The sequence below is a fragment of the Festucalex cinctus genome, chromosome 11, assembly GCF_051991245.1.
Source record: "Festucalex cinctus isolate MCC-2025b chromosome 11, RoL_Fcin_1.0, whole genome shotgun sequence".
NCBI classification, from domain to species: domain Eukaryota; kingdom Metazoa; phylum Chordata; class Actinopteri; order Syngnathiformes; family Syngnathidae; genus Festucalex; species Festucalex cinctus.
Window position 1 is genome coordinate 16782404 of NC_135421.1, and position 18642 is coordinate 16801045.

General features: G+C 39.7%; 1 protein-coding gene and 1 long non-coding RNA gene across 2 annotated transcripts in view; one reads left to right on the top strand and one right to left on the bottom strand.

The window, feature by feature from the left end:
* The window catches only part of LOC144030411 (tomoregulin-2-like), a 126434-nt gene that overhangs the window by 93223 nt on the left and 14569 nt on the right, over positions 1–18642 (bottom strand). The window contains exon 2 of the mRNA XM_077536695.1: positions 17630–17739. Coding sequence (XP_077392821.1) covers positions 17630–17739 — 110 coding nt within the window. The remainder of the gene's footprint in view (positions 1–17629; positions 17740–18642) is intronic.
* Positions 1–18642, top strand: part of LOC144030414 (uncharacterized) — a 163580-nt gene that overhangs the window by 59314 nt on the left and 85624 nt on the right. The window contains exon 3 of the long non-coding RNA XR_013287252.1: positions 8211–8317. This is a non-coding gene — a long non-coding RNA (uncharacterized LOC144030414). The remainder of the gene's footprint in view (positions 1–8210; positions 8318–18642) is intronic.

Genomic DNA, 18642 nt, shown 5'->3' on the forward strand with positions numbered 1-18642 from the left:
AACACAAGACAGTCCGCGTGGAACCAGAAATGAAGACTTTTGTTGTTATTCCAAAAATAATTAGAATTTTTCACTCATATTCAAATGAATGTCGTGATCATCATTCGGATTTTATTATGATAGCCTGCTGCGTCGTGCGCAAAAGCATCGCAGATAGCCTTTAGCCACAACAAACAAGGCGACATGTCCGTCACTTACCATCGTTGACGACGCCCACGTTTTCGCCAAGTAACGCGAAGCCTCGCAAAAAATACACAGAATGAGAGCGACTGTCTGTATGCACACCGATCGACAAACGAATACGTGCTTCTGTCTTAGATTCACTTTACAATAAAAACAAGTGTTTCATTTTCATCAACTTTTCACGACATAATCATCTCTTTATTTCCGTCTGATAGCATTTAGCAATATTTGCATCTCACCTGAGCTCACATGAATTCAAACACCCAAAGCGACATGAGCAAAAAATCCAAAAGAAAATGAAAGCTATTGAGGAGGTCGATTGAAGACCAAACTGGTCTACATCCCATTGTGCATGTGTGCCAGCTCGCGATCCTCCTACACATGGAGAGCCAGTGGCTCAGAACTGCTGAAAAGAGATTTTATTCAGCTGAAGGACACTCTTGGGAACTTTCCCGCTCAAGCTTCCCAGGCTTTACCCTGACATAAAACGGGGGGGAATGAAATGCTCGGCTGCACTGCTATCGCTGCATCAGCATGTGTGGCATATAGAAAGAATTTCACCAACAACTTTGGCATTTCCCGACGTTGCAGAATAAAACTTGGATGAGAGGATGGGAAGGCACTGATCCCTAAGCGGTACACAAAAACCCCAAGTGACCTTTGGATGCTTTCTTGAAATGGATCTTGGAGATGGAAACAACACACACGGGGATGAGATGAACTCCGACTGGTTGCCTTTTAATGAAGCTGACAACGAAGAGATGTCATTTCATATTTCAGTTCAGTATGCGCTCCGCTTTTCACTTGGAAATTAATTGCAACACACTCGCACTAGAACCCCCTTGCACCTGAGAACTGCTCTTCATAAAGTTTATTCGTCCAGGGAGATCTTACGGGGGAATAATTTTCTTCCAAAGATACCCTCATAATCCTAACTTTTGGTTGATGAGGACTCCCGGGGTGAAATTAACAAGTACACATCGCTTTTTAGGAAGAGCATTCTCGAATACGTTCTTAGGAAGACCGTACTTGGCAAGTTCCCGAGACCGTTCCCTGCGTTCTTCATATTGAAACTCGACCACTGTCTGCTCATTTTACCGGACTGATGATGCAGCATAAAGAGCAACTGGGGGTTCCCTATCCTGCTCGTGAACCCTTCAACAAGGGTTGGGGATCGAACCTAAAACCTTCATGTTGGGAGACGACTCACTCTACAAACCTGCCCTACAAGAACTGGTTGAGTGTGTTCAATAAATGAAAGTTGAAGAATTTCCAAGTGACCCTTGCCTCCAAGTTTACACCCCTGGTTTAAACAAACACTGGCGACCAGTCCAGGGTTTAGGGTGTAGTCACTTGATTCCAGTTAGAGAAAAAAGACTGATAGATATATCGTTAATCAAAGACTTTTGGGTGTGATAAAACACAATCTGGAGGAATATAAACTTGAGCCATAAAGGCTATCAAATCTCCGTTTTGACCATTTGACCGAAAGCACAATTGCACTCAAGCCTCCTCTTCGCACTTACGGCAATGACATTTACTTTTCCCTTCCCTGGGAGGACATCATGGCCCTTAACATCCTTCAACTTCTTCACAAACACGAGCGCATTCATATTTTTACACTAAATAACGAGCCGAGTGGCATATCAAGCACTGTTGAGTGACTGGCTCCATCTGTTGCTGGCAGAACTGTATAATTTCACAAGCTTCAGCCAAACACATACACAGAGATTCACACACACACATGTTCCTTATGCACACAGCAGCCTGACTGACAGCCTGATCCATTTCCTGGAGCCATTAGAGGCGGCTCTAGATTATGCAATCCCTCCCATGGCTATCATCCACCTCTATCAATAATAAATATCTCCATAAAACTGGGGCTAGCCTCGGAGGATTGGAGGGCGGCACCGCCTCGGCACGTTCTACTTCTGATGAGCCCCTCGGTGTGCTCGCTCGCAACTGCGCCGTTTGCTTTTCCACGCAACGAGTCCTCTTGAGTTGGCCGTACACCACCCCCCAGGCGCAAGCTTCACTTACGCCTCATCGCACTTATCAAAGCTGCGGATTTATCAACTCTGACACAAAGACGTCTCTGGGCTTCTGGTGGTGGCAGAGATCACCTGTGGCTCAAGACATGAGATGGCCCTTCGTGTCCTAGAGGCCTCCGATTGGTGCATGTCTTGCCGCGGCAGCTTGGGAGGCTTTTTGGAGTTGGGCTTTAACCCTTTGTTCTGTTTGAACTATCAGTACCAGCAGAGGTTGGGCGAGTCAGTAATTTTTGCCGGGTACACCCTGAACTGGTCGCCAGCCAATCGCAGGCCACACAGAGACGAACAACCACTCACACTCACAAGCACACCTAGGGACAATTCAGAGTGTTCAATTGACTTGCCAAGCATGTTTTTGGAATGTGGGAGGAGACCGGAGTACCCGGAGAAGACCCACGCAGGCACGGGGAGAACATGCAAACTCCACCCAGGAAGGCCGAAGCCCGGACTCGATCCATTTGGAAGCAGAAAAATCTGAATTGTGTCACTTGAACCATGCCGTGTAACTCCAGTCAGGCATCTGCATCCCACACCAATTGTTTCTTCTGCCCTGGCAATCTTAAAGAAATACCAAATGACATTCCATCTGAGTTGAGTTGAGATGATCTCCACCTTTCTACCGTCATTAATTTTAACTCACTCCCCCGTGTATTAGGTAACTATGTGCAGTATAACGCATGAAGCAAGCAGTAAATCCTCCATTCACGAGGATCGTAATGCTCACATTTCAACACACCTCCAGTGGGGCCACAGCTGTAGCCAGAGGTGTTTTATTTTTTTTTAAGACTGGATGTCCATCTGTCTCAGTCTTGTAAAAGCCTTTGAGGTACTCCATTAACCTCAAAATAATGTCCATTTAAACTGATTAAAGTTCAAGGACACAAACTTGGCAATGCAACTGGATTTGTAAAAATGTGTTCCGGAAGTTATGAGGCAGCAGCTAATGGATCTGTGTTACTAATGATTTCTACTGCAAGCAAATAATTGTTTATTTGGATTTTCATTTGTTTTTCTGATTGGCTTCAAAACTAATTTTCCAAAACAAACCATCGTCCTTATTAAAAGAGCTCCTATGAGCTCTTTCCTCAGCCGATTTGTGAAACTGTTTTATGAAACCAACCATCTGGCCTATCAGGCTCGCAAGGACACCACGACCTCACAGAAATCATTTCGGCTATCACCGAAGAAATTGTGTTCAATGTTTAACACAATGTCTTCATTTAGAAACGAATATGGATGACATTTCACATGAGAAAGGTCAGTCAGTCGTCAACTGTGAAAATCATTGAAGGAACGGCAGAGGGGGTACACCAACTCGCAGGCAGCTAAAAAGTTAGGAAAGTTCTTGAAAATACCACTACATGATCCAAGTAAGATAAAAAAAAATTTGATGGACGGCAGCTAGAAGGACGGCGGCCATCTGGATGTGTAATTTAGGTGGGGAGCAGTCACTGCGGTCTAAATTAGCTGTTAGAACAGTCTGAGCTTCAGATGGATTGCAGGAACTGTTGCATGTCCATGTGAGCTACATGGAAGCGCTGGCAAACAATGCAGAACGTTATTGGAACGTCTGCATCGCTCAGTCTAAGGTTTGGTGTTCGGATCGTCCCGTATTCCAAAACATGCAAGGGAAAACTTCATTTGGTTACACGTCAAGTGAAATCAACAAAGCCAGTTATCCCAGTCTGGTGCTACGAGACTTTCTACTAGACTTCTAGACTTGTTCTAGTCTGGAACTTGTCTCATTCTAGTCTAGTACTATTCTTGTTCTAACCTGGTCCTATAGTCAAATTCTAATCTGGTGTCTGTTTTTTAACTACTCTGGTTCTACACTTGTACCAATCTAGTTTTAATCTGGTATGATGATAAGCGCTTCAGGAAATGGATGGATGGATTATTCTGGTCCTTCCCTAATACTTGACTGGCCTTAGTCTGATTCTAATCTGTTCCTAGTCTGGTCCTAACTTTGTTATAATCCGGTCATAGCCAGGCGCTCACCTGGAACTACTTTCCTCTAGTTTTGTTCTAGTCTGGGTCTGCATTGGTTATAGTTGAATACTAGTCTGAGTCTAGACTGGTACTAGTATGATTATATTCTGGTCCAAGTCTGTCCCGAGTATGGCACCAGTCTGGTCCTAGACTGATCCTAGACTGGCACTAGTGTTTTTGTATTTTGTCTGTAGTCTGCCCCAATTCCGGTCCTAATTTGGTACTCATTAATTGAGCTCTCGCAGAATATTCCAATGTGAGTATGAAATATCGTTTTTCTATGTGTGCCCAGCGATTGGCTGGCAACCATTCCAGGGTGTATCCTGCTTTTGTTTCCAAAGTCAGCTGGGATCGTCTCCAGCTCACTCGTGACCCTAATGAGGACACGGATGAATGTACACAAGCGCTGGCCTACAAATAGACCATTAAACAGGGCAAAATCAATTGAACATGGTGAGAAAAATGCGTTAGCTTTTCCTTCTTGTCAACAGGATTATGGATATTACGGGTATTATGGAGAACACTAGACTGCCTTGGCGTAACTTTGCTCTCTTTCAATGCTTCTTCTTTTTTTTGAAGTGCTTTGGCAAGAAATATAAAATGGAAAATGTTACTGTATCAAGAAAGAAAAAAAAGTTGTAATCGCGGCATTTCTGTGACTTGGCCTTCTTCCTTCTTCCCAGCGGGAAACAAATTATGCCCCACAAAGGGAATTCTTTCTGACATAATGGTCAGCAACAATATTCATCTCACTCTTCTTTCACTTCCAATTATTTCTGACTTTGTTTCACGGAGCACATCAACCAAAAAAGACAAACACTGCGCCTCAATGGATCCCGTCGCGGAGCTTAAGCCAAAGCCCTATTCCCACGACGGAGGAATTGGAAGTGTTGTCCGGCTAAGTGACAAACTCTTACTCGATGGTGTCTTGTTTCCAAACACTGATCACAATGGATGCAAAGACAAAGTCACAGCAGCCGAGCACCAGAGACCGGCGAGGATGAGCCCGTTTGTTCGAGTGAGGCAGAGGAAGAAGACAGGTTGGGAGTAATGGGGGAGACAGACGGTAGGAGGTTGTCTGGCATGCGCCTTTGCCGTTTGATCGCTTTGGCAGTCTTCTCTTGATTAGGACCTGGGCCGCTCGTCCCTACGGAATCTCCCCCAGCCAAGTCACAGGAGACGAGCTTTCCTGTAATGGTGTCTGACAGCCCGGCTCAGAGTCACCGAGCAGCTGACACACTTGCTGGATCTTTCAGGAGAAGACGCAATTTTCTCCACCTTCTCCGTCTTTGTCGTCGGCCCGATCCATCACTGGAGAATAATTAGAACGAAAGCCGCAAGGCAAGCAGTGATGAGCAGGGACCTCACGCACCTGTTTTCCTGGCCAATCTTCGGAAATGATCTCACTTTGATGCCATGCTCCGCCCACATTAGATGGCGTCGGCAAAAATGCTTTATGATTTAGCGTTTGGGCATCTGTCTCGGACACCTGCTTCTGACGAGGGCTCATTTGGGCGCGTTACATAATAAGAGTTCAACGAATGAGTGCACAACCTGGAATTCATCCAAAATGTCAAACAAAAATGGCCGACTTCCTGCTCTGTTTGCATGGATTCTTGCGACTCTTTTGTGCGTTCCGTTGTGACCTCATTTCATAAGGGCTCACGTTTGCAAGTGTTTATAGCAAATCTTGATTTCTCGTCAAGGTTCGTTCAAGGTCACAAACATTCGTCAAATGTTCGCCAACAGTTTAATAGTTTTTTCTTGTGGCAAGGAAATTTTTTCACATGTTAAAAACAAGAAAGACAAGAGATTGTCTGCAACTATTTAAAACTGGTGGTGAACTTCTGGCGAACATCTTTGCCATCTTGAACAAACCCTGAGGAAAAATTCAGTATCTGCTCCCCTCCCTCGGCATTCGTAAACGTTCGCTGCCAATTGGGAGATGGGCTTAGAGGAATTTTCCAGGGGGCGCTATTGAGTGAGGTTTCTTGGTCGTGTTATGGACCCCTACAATACAGTAAAGTGGTGCCTTGAGTTACAAATTTAATTAGCCCGTGTCCCAAATCATTGTTCCCCACTGAAATGAAAGGTAACAACATTAATCTGTTCAAGCCTCCGGAGAAAAAAAAATCTAATCTGTTTTTTAAATAAGAAAAATAGCACCCTATCATATGTTACAGTATAAAATTATCCAGATTAACAGATTCATTATTAAATATAATATAAAGATTTTTTTTTTTTGCTGCAATCTTCAATCTCAAACTGTTGCTCCTTTCGCAAAGCATAAACAAGATTATGTCCTTTAAACTTCCATGGTTTGCTTATATTGGCAACCACAATTCTTTCTGTTTTCTATTTAGTTTGATAGGAGTAACTTAAACTTTAAATGGCAAAACAAAAAAAAAAAACAAAAAAAAAAGCTTCAAGCCTGCTTTTGAACAATTGTTGACTATGTGCCAAACTGCTGCTTGTGTGAAGTGAGTTGGGTACACAGCCACCATTGCACGCTTGCATTTCAAATTAGTGGTCGCAGGTCAAAGTAAAAAAATAAATAAATAAATAAAATCATCCAAACGAAAGCTTGTTTCTTAAAAAACAAAAAGCTTTTTGGCCATGCAATCTTCCATCGCAATGGTACTTGTTACTTATTTTCACGCAGAACTGATGTGTTTGCCGATTCTAGATTCTGACTTGCTTGTTTGGCTCCGGAGTGGAATTTTCACACAGAGTAATTTATAGAATTAATTAATCACGGGAGAAAGGGTTTAATCAAAGAGCCCAAGTAATGATAATTGCACAATCAACAGCGGGAGGAAAGCAGCGAGAAGACAGCGATCTGCCAGAAGGCCTTCCGCTGATGAGAAACGGCTCGCTGCGCTGACCACTCATCTCGCCTCGGCAAACGGTACGCCGTGATTTATGAGTCAACTCGACGCATCTCAAATTGCATTCACTTGCTTGGTTCAATCATGTTCGGCGTAGTCAACTCAATCCAATAAAACAACACTTGATTAGCTTCTTGAGGCGTTTTTAAAATGATTGTGGGATGTCAAAGACAAAACAAAAAGGCTTTTATGGTCCTAATGCTTCTCTTTGAATATTGTTGTAGCAAAAGATGAAGATGTAGGGACGTATTATGGAAAATTGTTTTTTTATTGCCCGTATGAACCATATTCTAACGAAAGCTAATTAAACTGCTGATTAGCTCCTTGAAGCTTAGTAAATGAACACGCGATGTGGAAGACAAAAACGGTTTTACATAACTTTATTCTTGATTTTAATTACAGCTCTGCCTTGAAACACAAGTGACCTTGACTTAGGAGTTAGTCGAAATAAAAACGTCTTTCGGATGATTATTGCTTTGACTTGTGAGCAAGAATTCCAAAAACAAGCTATCCATGGTGGCAGTGGAGTCAAATGATGTCACCTCACAACAGGCAACTGTTTGGCAGCTTGTGAGCAATTCATCCAAAAAAAAAAAAAAAACGGGGGGTGGGGAAGTAGCTTCAAAATGTCCTCCTGTTTCCCCTCCCACTTAAAGTTTACTCTCAAAGTAAGCATCAAACAAACAAACAAAAAAATTATATATATATACATAAGTGAGTTTAGCATTATGCTAACAATCAATGCAAAACGTCATTGACATGCTAACAAATAGCGTGCACCCTTTACTGTTTTGATATTTGAACACAAACCCTGCAGCATTAGATTAATAATTTCCATTTGAAGAATGACTACTATTCTGTGGCTTACTGAAGAGCTGTGACCGTCTCTATCTCTGTTTATCTCTGTATGTATGTAGTATATATACCGCCCCCATGTCCATTGAATTGAAGCAAAGCTTGTTTTGATTCTCTACATTCTTTTTAATTCTGTAATTGGTGAATGTTTTTATTAAGTTCAACATGATAGCGTGTAAAGTGTAGTGTGAAAAGAAAATGTTATTTCCAAACAACCCCCATAACAGAGTTTCTCCTCCAACAGAGTTTCTCCTCCCGTGACTTGACAGCTCGCCTGGGCAAATATCTGCCACTTTCAAGCAACACTTCCTCAAGCTGTATGGTGTCAAAAGCAGCACAATGTCATCCGAGGTGAGTGTTTGCCATGCTCCTCGTCGTTCCATGTCGAGACACTTTTACGGGCCTGGCCCAGGTAATAAATTTGCAGCTACACAAACACTCAGTCCCGATAAAAAGATGATAAATGAATGCAAATATATGGAGTGAGGTCTGCATCCCCAGCAGCTTGGCCCCTGTGAAATTGTTTAATCGGATGTGTTTTATTATTTCAAATTAGGTGTCATAAACCCACCGGCTTTGTGTGGATTTCTTTGTTTTTTTTTTTGTTTTTTTTGTTTTTTATTTCGAGCTTTTCTACGGATGCGTATTGCATTCACTTGTTTTTCTGACAAATTTTTTGGGGTGCTTTGTTTTTTTTGTTTTTTTTAGTTCAGAGGTAGAAAAAATACTTTGAAAAACAGAAGTTGGTGCTCTGTTTTGGGGAGTAATTTTTTTCTGTGTTTTGGAGAAATGTTTTTCCCCCTGTTTTTCTGAGTAATTTTTCCTCTTATTTTTCTGAATATTTTTTCCCGTTTTTCTGAATATTTTTTTTGACAGAAAAAAAATATTCAGTAAAACAGAAAAGAAATATTAAAAAAAAATTACAAAAAAATTACTATTAAATAAATTCCCTCAAAAAATATTCAGAAAAACAGGAGATTTTTTTTTCACGTGAATGCAATACGCTTCCGTAGAAAAGCTCGTAATAAATTTCTGTTTTCCTGAATATTTTTTTTTCTGTTTTACTGAATATTTTTTTGTTTGTTTTTACCTCTGAACTAAAAAAAAAAAAAAAAAAAAAAACAACAACAAAAAAACAGAAAAAAATGACTCAAAAAAACAAAGGTCCTCCAAAAAATTAGTCAGAGAAACAATTTTTTTGCTTTGTTTTTTTCTCAAGTGACTGCAATACGCTTCGGTATTTTCATATGTAGTGCAGTTTTTTATTTTTCCCTCTCAGCCTTTGCTCAATGAAATATGAAGGACATGCTGGCCTTCCGCTCGCACCATCAACATCACGTCAAGCAACACGAGCTCTTTGAAGTGCAGAGAGCTTCGGCCATCACAAGCCCAACATTACAAAGCTTTCAGAAAAATAATTTGAGAGCGGACCCTCAGAGGGAACGGCGGCCGCGCACGGCAAAACAAACACATGCGCCCCCGAACCATCGCTTTATCTCGTAGATCTGTGGAAATGCAAAGAGTGGCTGAGCGAAGTGCAGATTTCAAATGCTGAACGCGTATTCGGATGTCAGCCAGGACACGGCGAGCGATGTTTTAAAGAAGCTCCCATTCAACTTTCCCTGACTGCAAAGTGGAGAGGGTTTACATAAATTAAAATTGGCTAATCCGCCCACCAGCCAAAGCGCCGCATGCATGTCTGCTATTCAAATTTGGGGGAATGTGCCCGTTTGTGGAAATGTACAAAAAACAGTCAGCATATGCATACAAGAAGAAGAGCATCCATTGTTCCGTGCAGCAAACATCGGGAATGTACTTTTATTTCGACTTGTCCTCGTTCACCAGCAATTTAAACGCACACAAACAAATGAAATTCAGTTCATTATGCCCAATTCACACTGGCTGCGGAACAACGCAGTGCGGCGGCGATGCGGAAAGTTTCCGCAAGCGTTCGATTTTTTCCGGATTCCGCATGCGCATTTTCAAGAAGAAGAAATGACATGAGCCAGACAGGAAGTCGGGTGTCTCGCATCAAGGTGAATCCGGTATATTTCAAAATAAAACCCTTTGCGAACTTGTTTTTTTTTGGGGGGGGAGGGAAGCTAGCTTGCTACATAGAATGACATGAGTAGGACAATTAAGACACAAAATGAGCTCAGAATAAATTAAACACGACAAAATAACACTTGTTAAACCAGTGGTGTCAAACATAAGGCCCAGATCAGGCCCGCAAAGGGGTTTAATCTAGCCCGCGATCTGATTTTGTAAAGTTTAAAAAAAATAAAAATAATGTAATGTCGGACTAATTAACTCATTTACTCCCAATAGCGTATAAATACGTTTTTTTTAATGTTCTAAGTGTCCCAAAGACGTATTTATATGTTTGTTTTGTTTTTTATGCTAGAGCATACAGAAGGCTTTGATGCAGCCTCTCAACTGCAAAGAACGGTTGCAGAAATGGTAGTTATTACACAAACGGCCAGCAGGTGGCAGCAGAGCAAAGGAGATCAACCAGGGCCATGTAGAAAAAAATCTCAATTACTTACAATTTTAAATAGATTTGTGAAAACTGATGAAACTTAGCTCTCTTCTAATGCTAATTGCTGCAAAACGGAAGCAGATAGAAACATACTTTTTCTTCCTGATGAAAGAAGAGACTTAAATATTTCTTTGATAGGTTCCATGCTTTTATAGCAATAGAACACAATATTCTGTGGGCCTTGCAAAATCAGTCAAAATCCAGTAAAACAGCCGGGAGCGAACGGGATTACTTCTGTGAAAATGGCTGGGAGTGAATGAGTTAATCAGCCGGCCACAATCAAAACCAGGGCCAATTGCTCACAATTCTAAATAGATTTGTGAATAATATTAAAACTTAGCTATATTCTAATGCTAATTGCTGCAAAATGGAAACAGATAGAAATATAATAATTTAAAAGACTTTAACCTTTCTTTTGGTAGGTTCCATGTTTTGATAGCAATAGAACACAAAATTCAGTGGGCCTTGCAAAATCAGTCCAAATCCAGTAAAGCAGCTGGGAGCGAAGGGGGTTGCCTCTGTGAAAATGGCTGGGAGTGAATGAGTTAAATCAAGCAATAAAACGTTCCAGTTATCCGACAGTGCACATATTTTTAGATGAGCCCTTCGGGAGTCGCTACTGTGACCTGACGTGAACAAAATTCAACCAGCAACAAGACAATTTCCCCAGCGACTGTTTGAAAAAACACCTGGAATGTGATTGCCCAGAACTAATTCTCAAATGGGGACGTGGGGCCCCCCGGGGGTCCTCCCTACCTTTGGGCATTTGAAAATGCTCACCAGGGTTATTATAGTTTTGTAATGTTTCATTTTAGTTGGTTTTGATTTCGTTTTGAGTATTGGTTTTTAAATTTTAGTTGTAGTTATTTAATAAGTGTTTCATTTTAGTTTAGTTTTAGTTGATTTCAATATTATTATTATTATTTTTTTATGTGTATTACTTGTGCGCAATATTAAAAAAAAAAAAACACCATGGGAGCGACGTCATCTGAAGGTGCTGCTAGATGACGTCACTTCTGTGTGACACACTTTCAAATGTCCTTTTTCAGGTTAATATCAAAATAAATCTACTAAAAATCACATTTAAAATCATCCGCAAAGGCTCATGCATTAAATTAATTACCAAAGACTAAAACGAAGGACATTTTTATTATAGTTTTAGTTTTTTGAAAAAGCATTTCTGTTTTTATTTTATTTCTGGAATTTTATTTTAGTTTTTTTTGTTAGTTCTTAGTTCACTAAAATAACCTTGATGCTCACAAATTGTGACATACCATTCATCACCACACAAAATAGGAAATCCTGGCATTAATAAAGTTGGTTTTAAAAACTTTTTTTTTTGTGAACGAATAATGGCATCTTTTCCAGAATAAAAGACGTGATGTTATGAGAATAAAGTTGATTTTTTTTTTTAAATCTACTTGTTAAAATGTCTTCCCTTGTTCAACTTTGACTGGCATTGTAATAGAGCAACTTCATCTGCATAGAAAAAAATCAAATTTCCTTATTATGTTGGAGCCATTATCGCGAAGGGGACTTGGAATTAATAAGTTAATGAATTTGTAAAGCGGTTAAGATTAGTTATGTTTAAATGAGCATTTATCCAAGTTGTAACTTTGTGTTAGTTCTGCTTTGTTTTGAAGGTTTGACCATAGTGGTAATTTTATGTTTAGTATGCCCCCACTGGCCAGGTATGGCTACTGCATTTAGATGTGTGCACGTCCTGCTGGGTAAAAGGCTTAAAAGCAAGATGGCTGCCTTAGCTCTGGTTGGTGTGTGTATGTGTGTGTGTGTGAGGGGAGACAAGCTAGGCAGGCCTCTCGGCTTGATAAGGTTTTTCTAGCATTAGTCGCATTAGTTGCATTCGTCGCATTATTATTTTACTATCATTTGACATCCTGTAATATTTCAAGCCAAAGGATTAGTATTGTTCACATATCACCTCTTCAAACTACCCAACATCCATAACCCGGTTCCTGACATCATCGCCTGACCAAACAATTGGTGAGTCAATGCATTGAAGCCCTGCTTGGACCTGCACTTGTCTTTCAATTAAGAACACTTGAAATCTGAGAAAAATGGCACAAACTTGTCTTCCCTTGCTCAACTTTGACTGGCATTGTAATAGAGCAACTTCATCTTCATAGAAAAAAAAAATCAAATTTCCTTATTATGATGACCTTTTATTCCAACAAAATATTGCAGAGTATGACTTCTTTTTTTTAAAGTCAACATTATAGTCATAACATAAAAGAAAATCTGTGAAACAAAATGTACATTTCTTACTGTAACATTATGTTTACCGTTACATTATGGCCTTCAGGGTTAAACATGACGAGTTCAAGCGCAAAAGCAGACAAACGTCATTTGGACAAAAACAAAGCCACGCCGACGAGCAGGCGTTCAGTGTTATGTTTCAGAACCCTGCAAAACCAAACCAAAATCATGTAAAACTCATTGAAAATGAAGCTTATGAATTAAGGGTGCGTCAAGACGGTAGTTTACTTTTAGTAGACTCACCTGAATAGAATAAAAACCTGCAGTCACCATTTCAGTGTCATGTTAGTTAGGTCAACATTTTCTTGAAATTTTCTGGTTGTGCAATATAACTCAGAGAACCTAATTGAAAGACTTTTTCAACATCCAAATGAGCATTTTAATTGCTATTAATCTATATTATCTCATTTTCTCCCAAAGACGTATTTATACGTTGCTTTTTTTTTTTTTTAATTCTAGAGCATACAGAAGGCTTTGATGCACCATCTGAACTGAAGAAAAACGCTTGAAGCAATAGTAGCTATTACAAAAACGGCCAGCAGGTGGCAGCAGAGTATAAGAGATCAATCAGGGCCATATTGCAAAAAACTTTTCCCCACTGTTTTTTTTTTTAAAGCTGATTTGACCAAAGTCACATAAAATGGATAATCCGCTTTCTGTCTTTGAACTCTTCATGTGTTCCGTTTAATTACAATTGTTAGCATTATTGCAAACGTTTGACTTCTGTAAGGTTTCCGTGGACCCAGAAAGCTTTAGACCCAAAAAAATACAAACAAACAAACAAACAAAAAAACATTAGAGGACACAAGATGGCGGTTTGGACTGAAGGGGAGAAAGTGTTGTGGGAGTCAGTGTGAGGTGAATCTAATTCATCTTTGTAGTGAATGACCTCCATTGATTCCGCCACATCAAACTCACTTTCTCCTCAACCGACTCCCTCACATGTCTCTTCCTCTGAATTTGTTCTTTGCGAAAGGAAAATGGGGCACACGCCATCCATAGATGAATTCACAATATGAAACAAGCTAATAGTAGATATTAGGGATGAAACGGCTCATGGATAAAATATGAAACGGTTCGCATTGCGCGTTGATATTATTTTATCATCGTTAATAGTGCGTTTAGTGTCTCTTGAGAGTAAACGGCTCTGTCAGCGGCATCCTCTTTGTATTCTGCGTGCCGCCATGTTGCAGCCCGGCTCAATTTTCCAATTAGCGGCCGGTACTGTAAGATCGACATCCGAGTTGGAAGGTCCCGGGTTGCAATCTTGTCCTGTTTTTGTCAGTTTTTTCCGTGCTTCTTCTCGGTTTTCTCACACCTGAAAATGTCTTAAAATTAGGTTTGCCTGTCTTTAGGTGTGAACGATTGCTTTTCTCCTGGATACAAGCTAGCGGTGAAACGAGTCCCCGAGTAATAGTGTTAATTTTATCCGCCATTTTTAAATTTAGTCTCAGTTTTAGTCCAGTTTCAATCACGCTTGTTAGATTTTAATCATAGTTATTCAGTCTCATCCCGTTTTTAATTAGTCCATTTTTAGTCAACTAGAAATCTAGCATTTTAGTCTTTATTTTAGTCCAAAAAATAATAATTTTATTTGTCTAGATTTAGCCAGGACAATCAGTTAACCCCTGTATTATTATTATTATTTTTTGTCTGCAGATCATGTTGAACATTTCGGATCTAAAATTACTAAACATCAAATTTTCTCTCCTCTTTTTGATAAAAAACAACTTGACACACAATTACAGTACAGTATATTAACAAGTGGCTGCTATAGCGCCATGCTATTATGAGCTACTAAATTAGCTAGCATTAGCTAGTGGGTGGATTAGCATTATTGTTGGAATATTATAGCTGTTATATTAATGTTGCATTATAACTATAATTTACTTTTCTTTTTTAACATTTCACCGTGAATCCACCTCCTGTCTGTCCCATGTGTTTGTGCATGTTGCACTCGCGAGACGCAGATTTGAAAGGGGGTGTGTCACTGTGTCACATGACAGTGTCTCAGTGACAGATTAGCAGACCAGATTTTACAAAATCATATTTTTTCTCTCGATTTTTGTTGATGACCCAAAATGTCCATAGATTTTAGTCCAGTTTTTATTAAGTGACGTACATTTTTGTCTCGTCTCCATTAGTCGACAAAAACGCAGACTGGTTTAGTCCCAGTTATTGTTTATTAATGAAGGTAGTAGTCTCGTCTCGTCTAGTTTTAGTCCGGTGAAAAATGTGTGTTGACGAACCTCACAATACTATACGATAAAACTAATCATAAAATAGTAATAAAAATAATATGAATAAATAAGAAATAAAAATAAAATAAATATCAATAAATAATAATACAAATATATATATATATATATATATATATATATATATATATATATATATATATATATATATATATATATATATATATTTGAAAATAATACTACGACTACTACTAATAATAATAATAATAATAATAATAATAAAACTAAGCTCATGAGTCTTCTTTGCCTGAAGACGTCCATTTCCCCAAAACGCTTATGAGGTGCTGCCCCTAGTGGACCGCCAAGTAATTGCTCAATAAGTCATGAACAATGGAGCTGTTATAGTGGCTGTATATTAACTACAAATAGCGAGATACTTGCGTATGCATATCGCTAATCTATCGGGAGACAAAATATCACGATTTATCGCGATATCGGTATATCGTCACACTCCTAGTAGAAATTTATTGGGGTTTTTGTGTGTGTGTGTGTGTGTGTGTGTGTGTGTGTTCTGTGTTGTGTTGTCCTTTACCCAAGCAAAAATGTGATTATTTTTATTTTTATCACAATACTCGACTATTCGATAGAATTTTCAGTATCGATAGCAGCTGCAGTTAGCACCAAGTCAGCCGACAGCACTTTTGGTCGATTGGATCGGATATCAGGCTGCCAGTCCGAACAACTAACTGCGATCCTTTTAACGTTCTCGTGACCAATAAGAGAAGAGAGCATTGTCACATGGTTAGCTTGCAGGGAAATGACATTTCAGTTGCTGCCATTTACAAGTTTGAATGTGCAAAAAGTTGCACGTATATTCCAAATGATTTGTGTCTCAGTGATACCGATAACGTGCTCGTTTTGTGACGATAATCTGAGTTTGAAATGTTCCTACCGTTTCATCTCGGCAGTTAGCTGGAATAGAATATTTTATCTGACAGTTGTGAATTAAGTGTTGACTTGAGGAAAAAAACAGCCCGGACCTATTTATATGCCATGCTGATTATTTTCAACACTTGCTTGCAAAAAACGGTCCTGCATGATTCGATGTAAAGAATAAAGACATCCGCCTGAGTCTTCCATGAAGCGGTGGTGTTAGTGTATACATTTTCATACGGTCCGCTGATTGCCCGAGACCACCTGATAGCGTTATCGGCGTTAAGATGTCCTGAAGACGAATGGCGCCGTAACGTCATTTATCTCCGGCGCTCGCTTCATGTTGATCTTAGTCAAGGAACGAAAGCGCGATAAAAAGCAGGTGACCGAGCGGGGTGTTGACGTGCTTTGTCATACTGATGATGCGCCGATATTGAAGAAAAAAAATGTATATCGAGACATGCATTGCATGTCTCAAACACAAACGTTGTGCCAATCAATACTCAGCGACTAGTTTGCTGCCTTTTTTTTTTTTTTTTTATAGTTTTGGTCATAAAATTAAGTAGGAGCCATTATCAAGAATAGCATCGTTTCTAGGATTTATGTTATTAACGAGCTCCTTTCAGTCTTGGGCCTCATCAGTGTCAAGGTTGTTTACGACTGCGGCAGAGCACGGCGGTCGGCGGCGGCGACACGGGGGTTCGTTCACAAGAAGCCGTAAACGGGCCTCGTTTAATACCCGTCGCTTTTGCTTTCTGAGGGGTTTAATTATTTCCAATCGCGACGACGGCTTTTGATTCGGCTGATTCCAAGTCGTGGTTACGTACTCCAACTCACAGGCTCAGCTGAGAAAGATCGATTTATTTTATTCTGTTGTCATCTGGAGGATCGTTTGAATTACACCAAGTTCAATTCATATGCAAGGGGAAATGCACGTAAAATATTGAAGACGGTTGCAGGACTTTTTGATAACATAAATCAGCGGGTCAAATTATTGAACGGATGGGGTCGTAATACCGGCACAGCTGCGTAAAGACGCACTTACACATGAAATGTGTTCTTCCTCACGAGCTGTGCACAGCATAGCGGAAGGCTCATCAACCTGATGGAATACTCAATTCGTTTGCATGCACAAATGGATTGGACCGATTACTGACGTAATGAAGGTCTTTCTACTTTTCTTGACACTTGTCTTTCTTTCAAACCCCTTTTTTACGTAAACTACGTTCAATGAACCTTCGTCCTCGTTTATCTGGGATGCCATGTGTGACAAAGCAGAACTACACCTGTAAGCGAGAAGTTCTGAGAATTGGTTCATTTTGACTTCACTCGAGTAAATTTCTGTTCCAAGGTTTGAAGAAAAAAGTAAAAGCAAAAGTATAAAATTGTGAGTAATCGGGATTAATTCTCCCTCTGATGGCCGCTGCATGTTTTCCATCTCAGCGCACGAGACGGAATGATTCAATCCATCAGTCTCAACCAATCTGTCTGTCAGCCGTCGCACAATTCAAGAGCAGCAGGCCAGACGCGACCGCTTCTTGTGACATCACTTCCTTCCGGTCTGGAGCTGATGATGACGATGTTGCACAATATGGCAGCCACTGTCCTTATGTTACACAACCCAACTCATTGGAAGTTGCATACAGTTTTAGCAGTTGCACAAATCACAACAAAACAAACAAAACAAAACAAAACAGGAAAAAAAAAAGATCTTACCTTGAAGTCACAAATGCAAGTCACCATGTTCCCAATTCGTAGGCACTCGGCGTCAAACTTGCACGTGTTGGTGTCGCACAAAAACAGGTCCGTGTCTCGGTCGTCGAAACCTGGGAGGATCAAATTCGACGAGAAACAAGCGTAAGGCAACTTCCTTTTGCTATTAACCACTACAAATTCCACTTCCTACCCAATTCGGGCTTAGTTCAAATGAATTTATTTATTTATTTATTTTTGCCCTTAATTTACGACGGAAGTCAGTTCGAAGCAGATTTTCACTATTTGCGGTCTGACGAGTGTCAACATACAAAGTCATTGTATAGCGTTATGTGTACCGTAATAAATAATGAAACCACTGTTAATTGTTTACAACTACTGTAAAGAACATCAAGGTAAAAACAATCGGAAAACATCGGCCATTATTTTTGGCAGATGTTCGAAGAGTTATAATCGGCGAAGCCCTCAATATAATTGATGTGCAGTTTGAATGTATGCACTTTCTGAGCTCTAAATGTCAATCCAGTCCAGGGTAATTATAGTTTTGGAATTTTTCATTTTAGTTAGTTTTTATTTCGTTTTGAGGTTTGTTTTTTTTACATTTAATTAGTCTTAATTAATTTCCAGGTTTAGTTCGTTTTTATTAGTTTTAGTTCTTTAATAAATGCTTAGTTTACATTTAGTTTTAGTTAGTTTCAGTATTAGTTTTAGTTTTTTTAAGTATTTTTTTTTTAATGTGTATTACATGTCCACAATGTAAAAAAAAAATAAAAAAAAATAAAAAAACTATGGGAGCGACGTCATCTGAAGTTGCTTTCTATTGGCTGCTGCTAGATGACGTCACTTCTGTGTGACATACTTTCAAACGTCATTATTCTGGTTTATATGAAAATAAACGTACTTAAAATCCCATTTAAAATCATCCCCAAAGGCTCATGCATTAAATTAATTACCAAAGACTTAAACGAAGGACATTTTTGCTATAATTATAGTTAGTTTTAGTTAGTTTTGTAAAC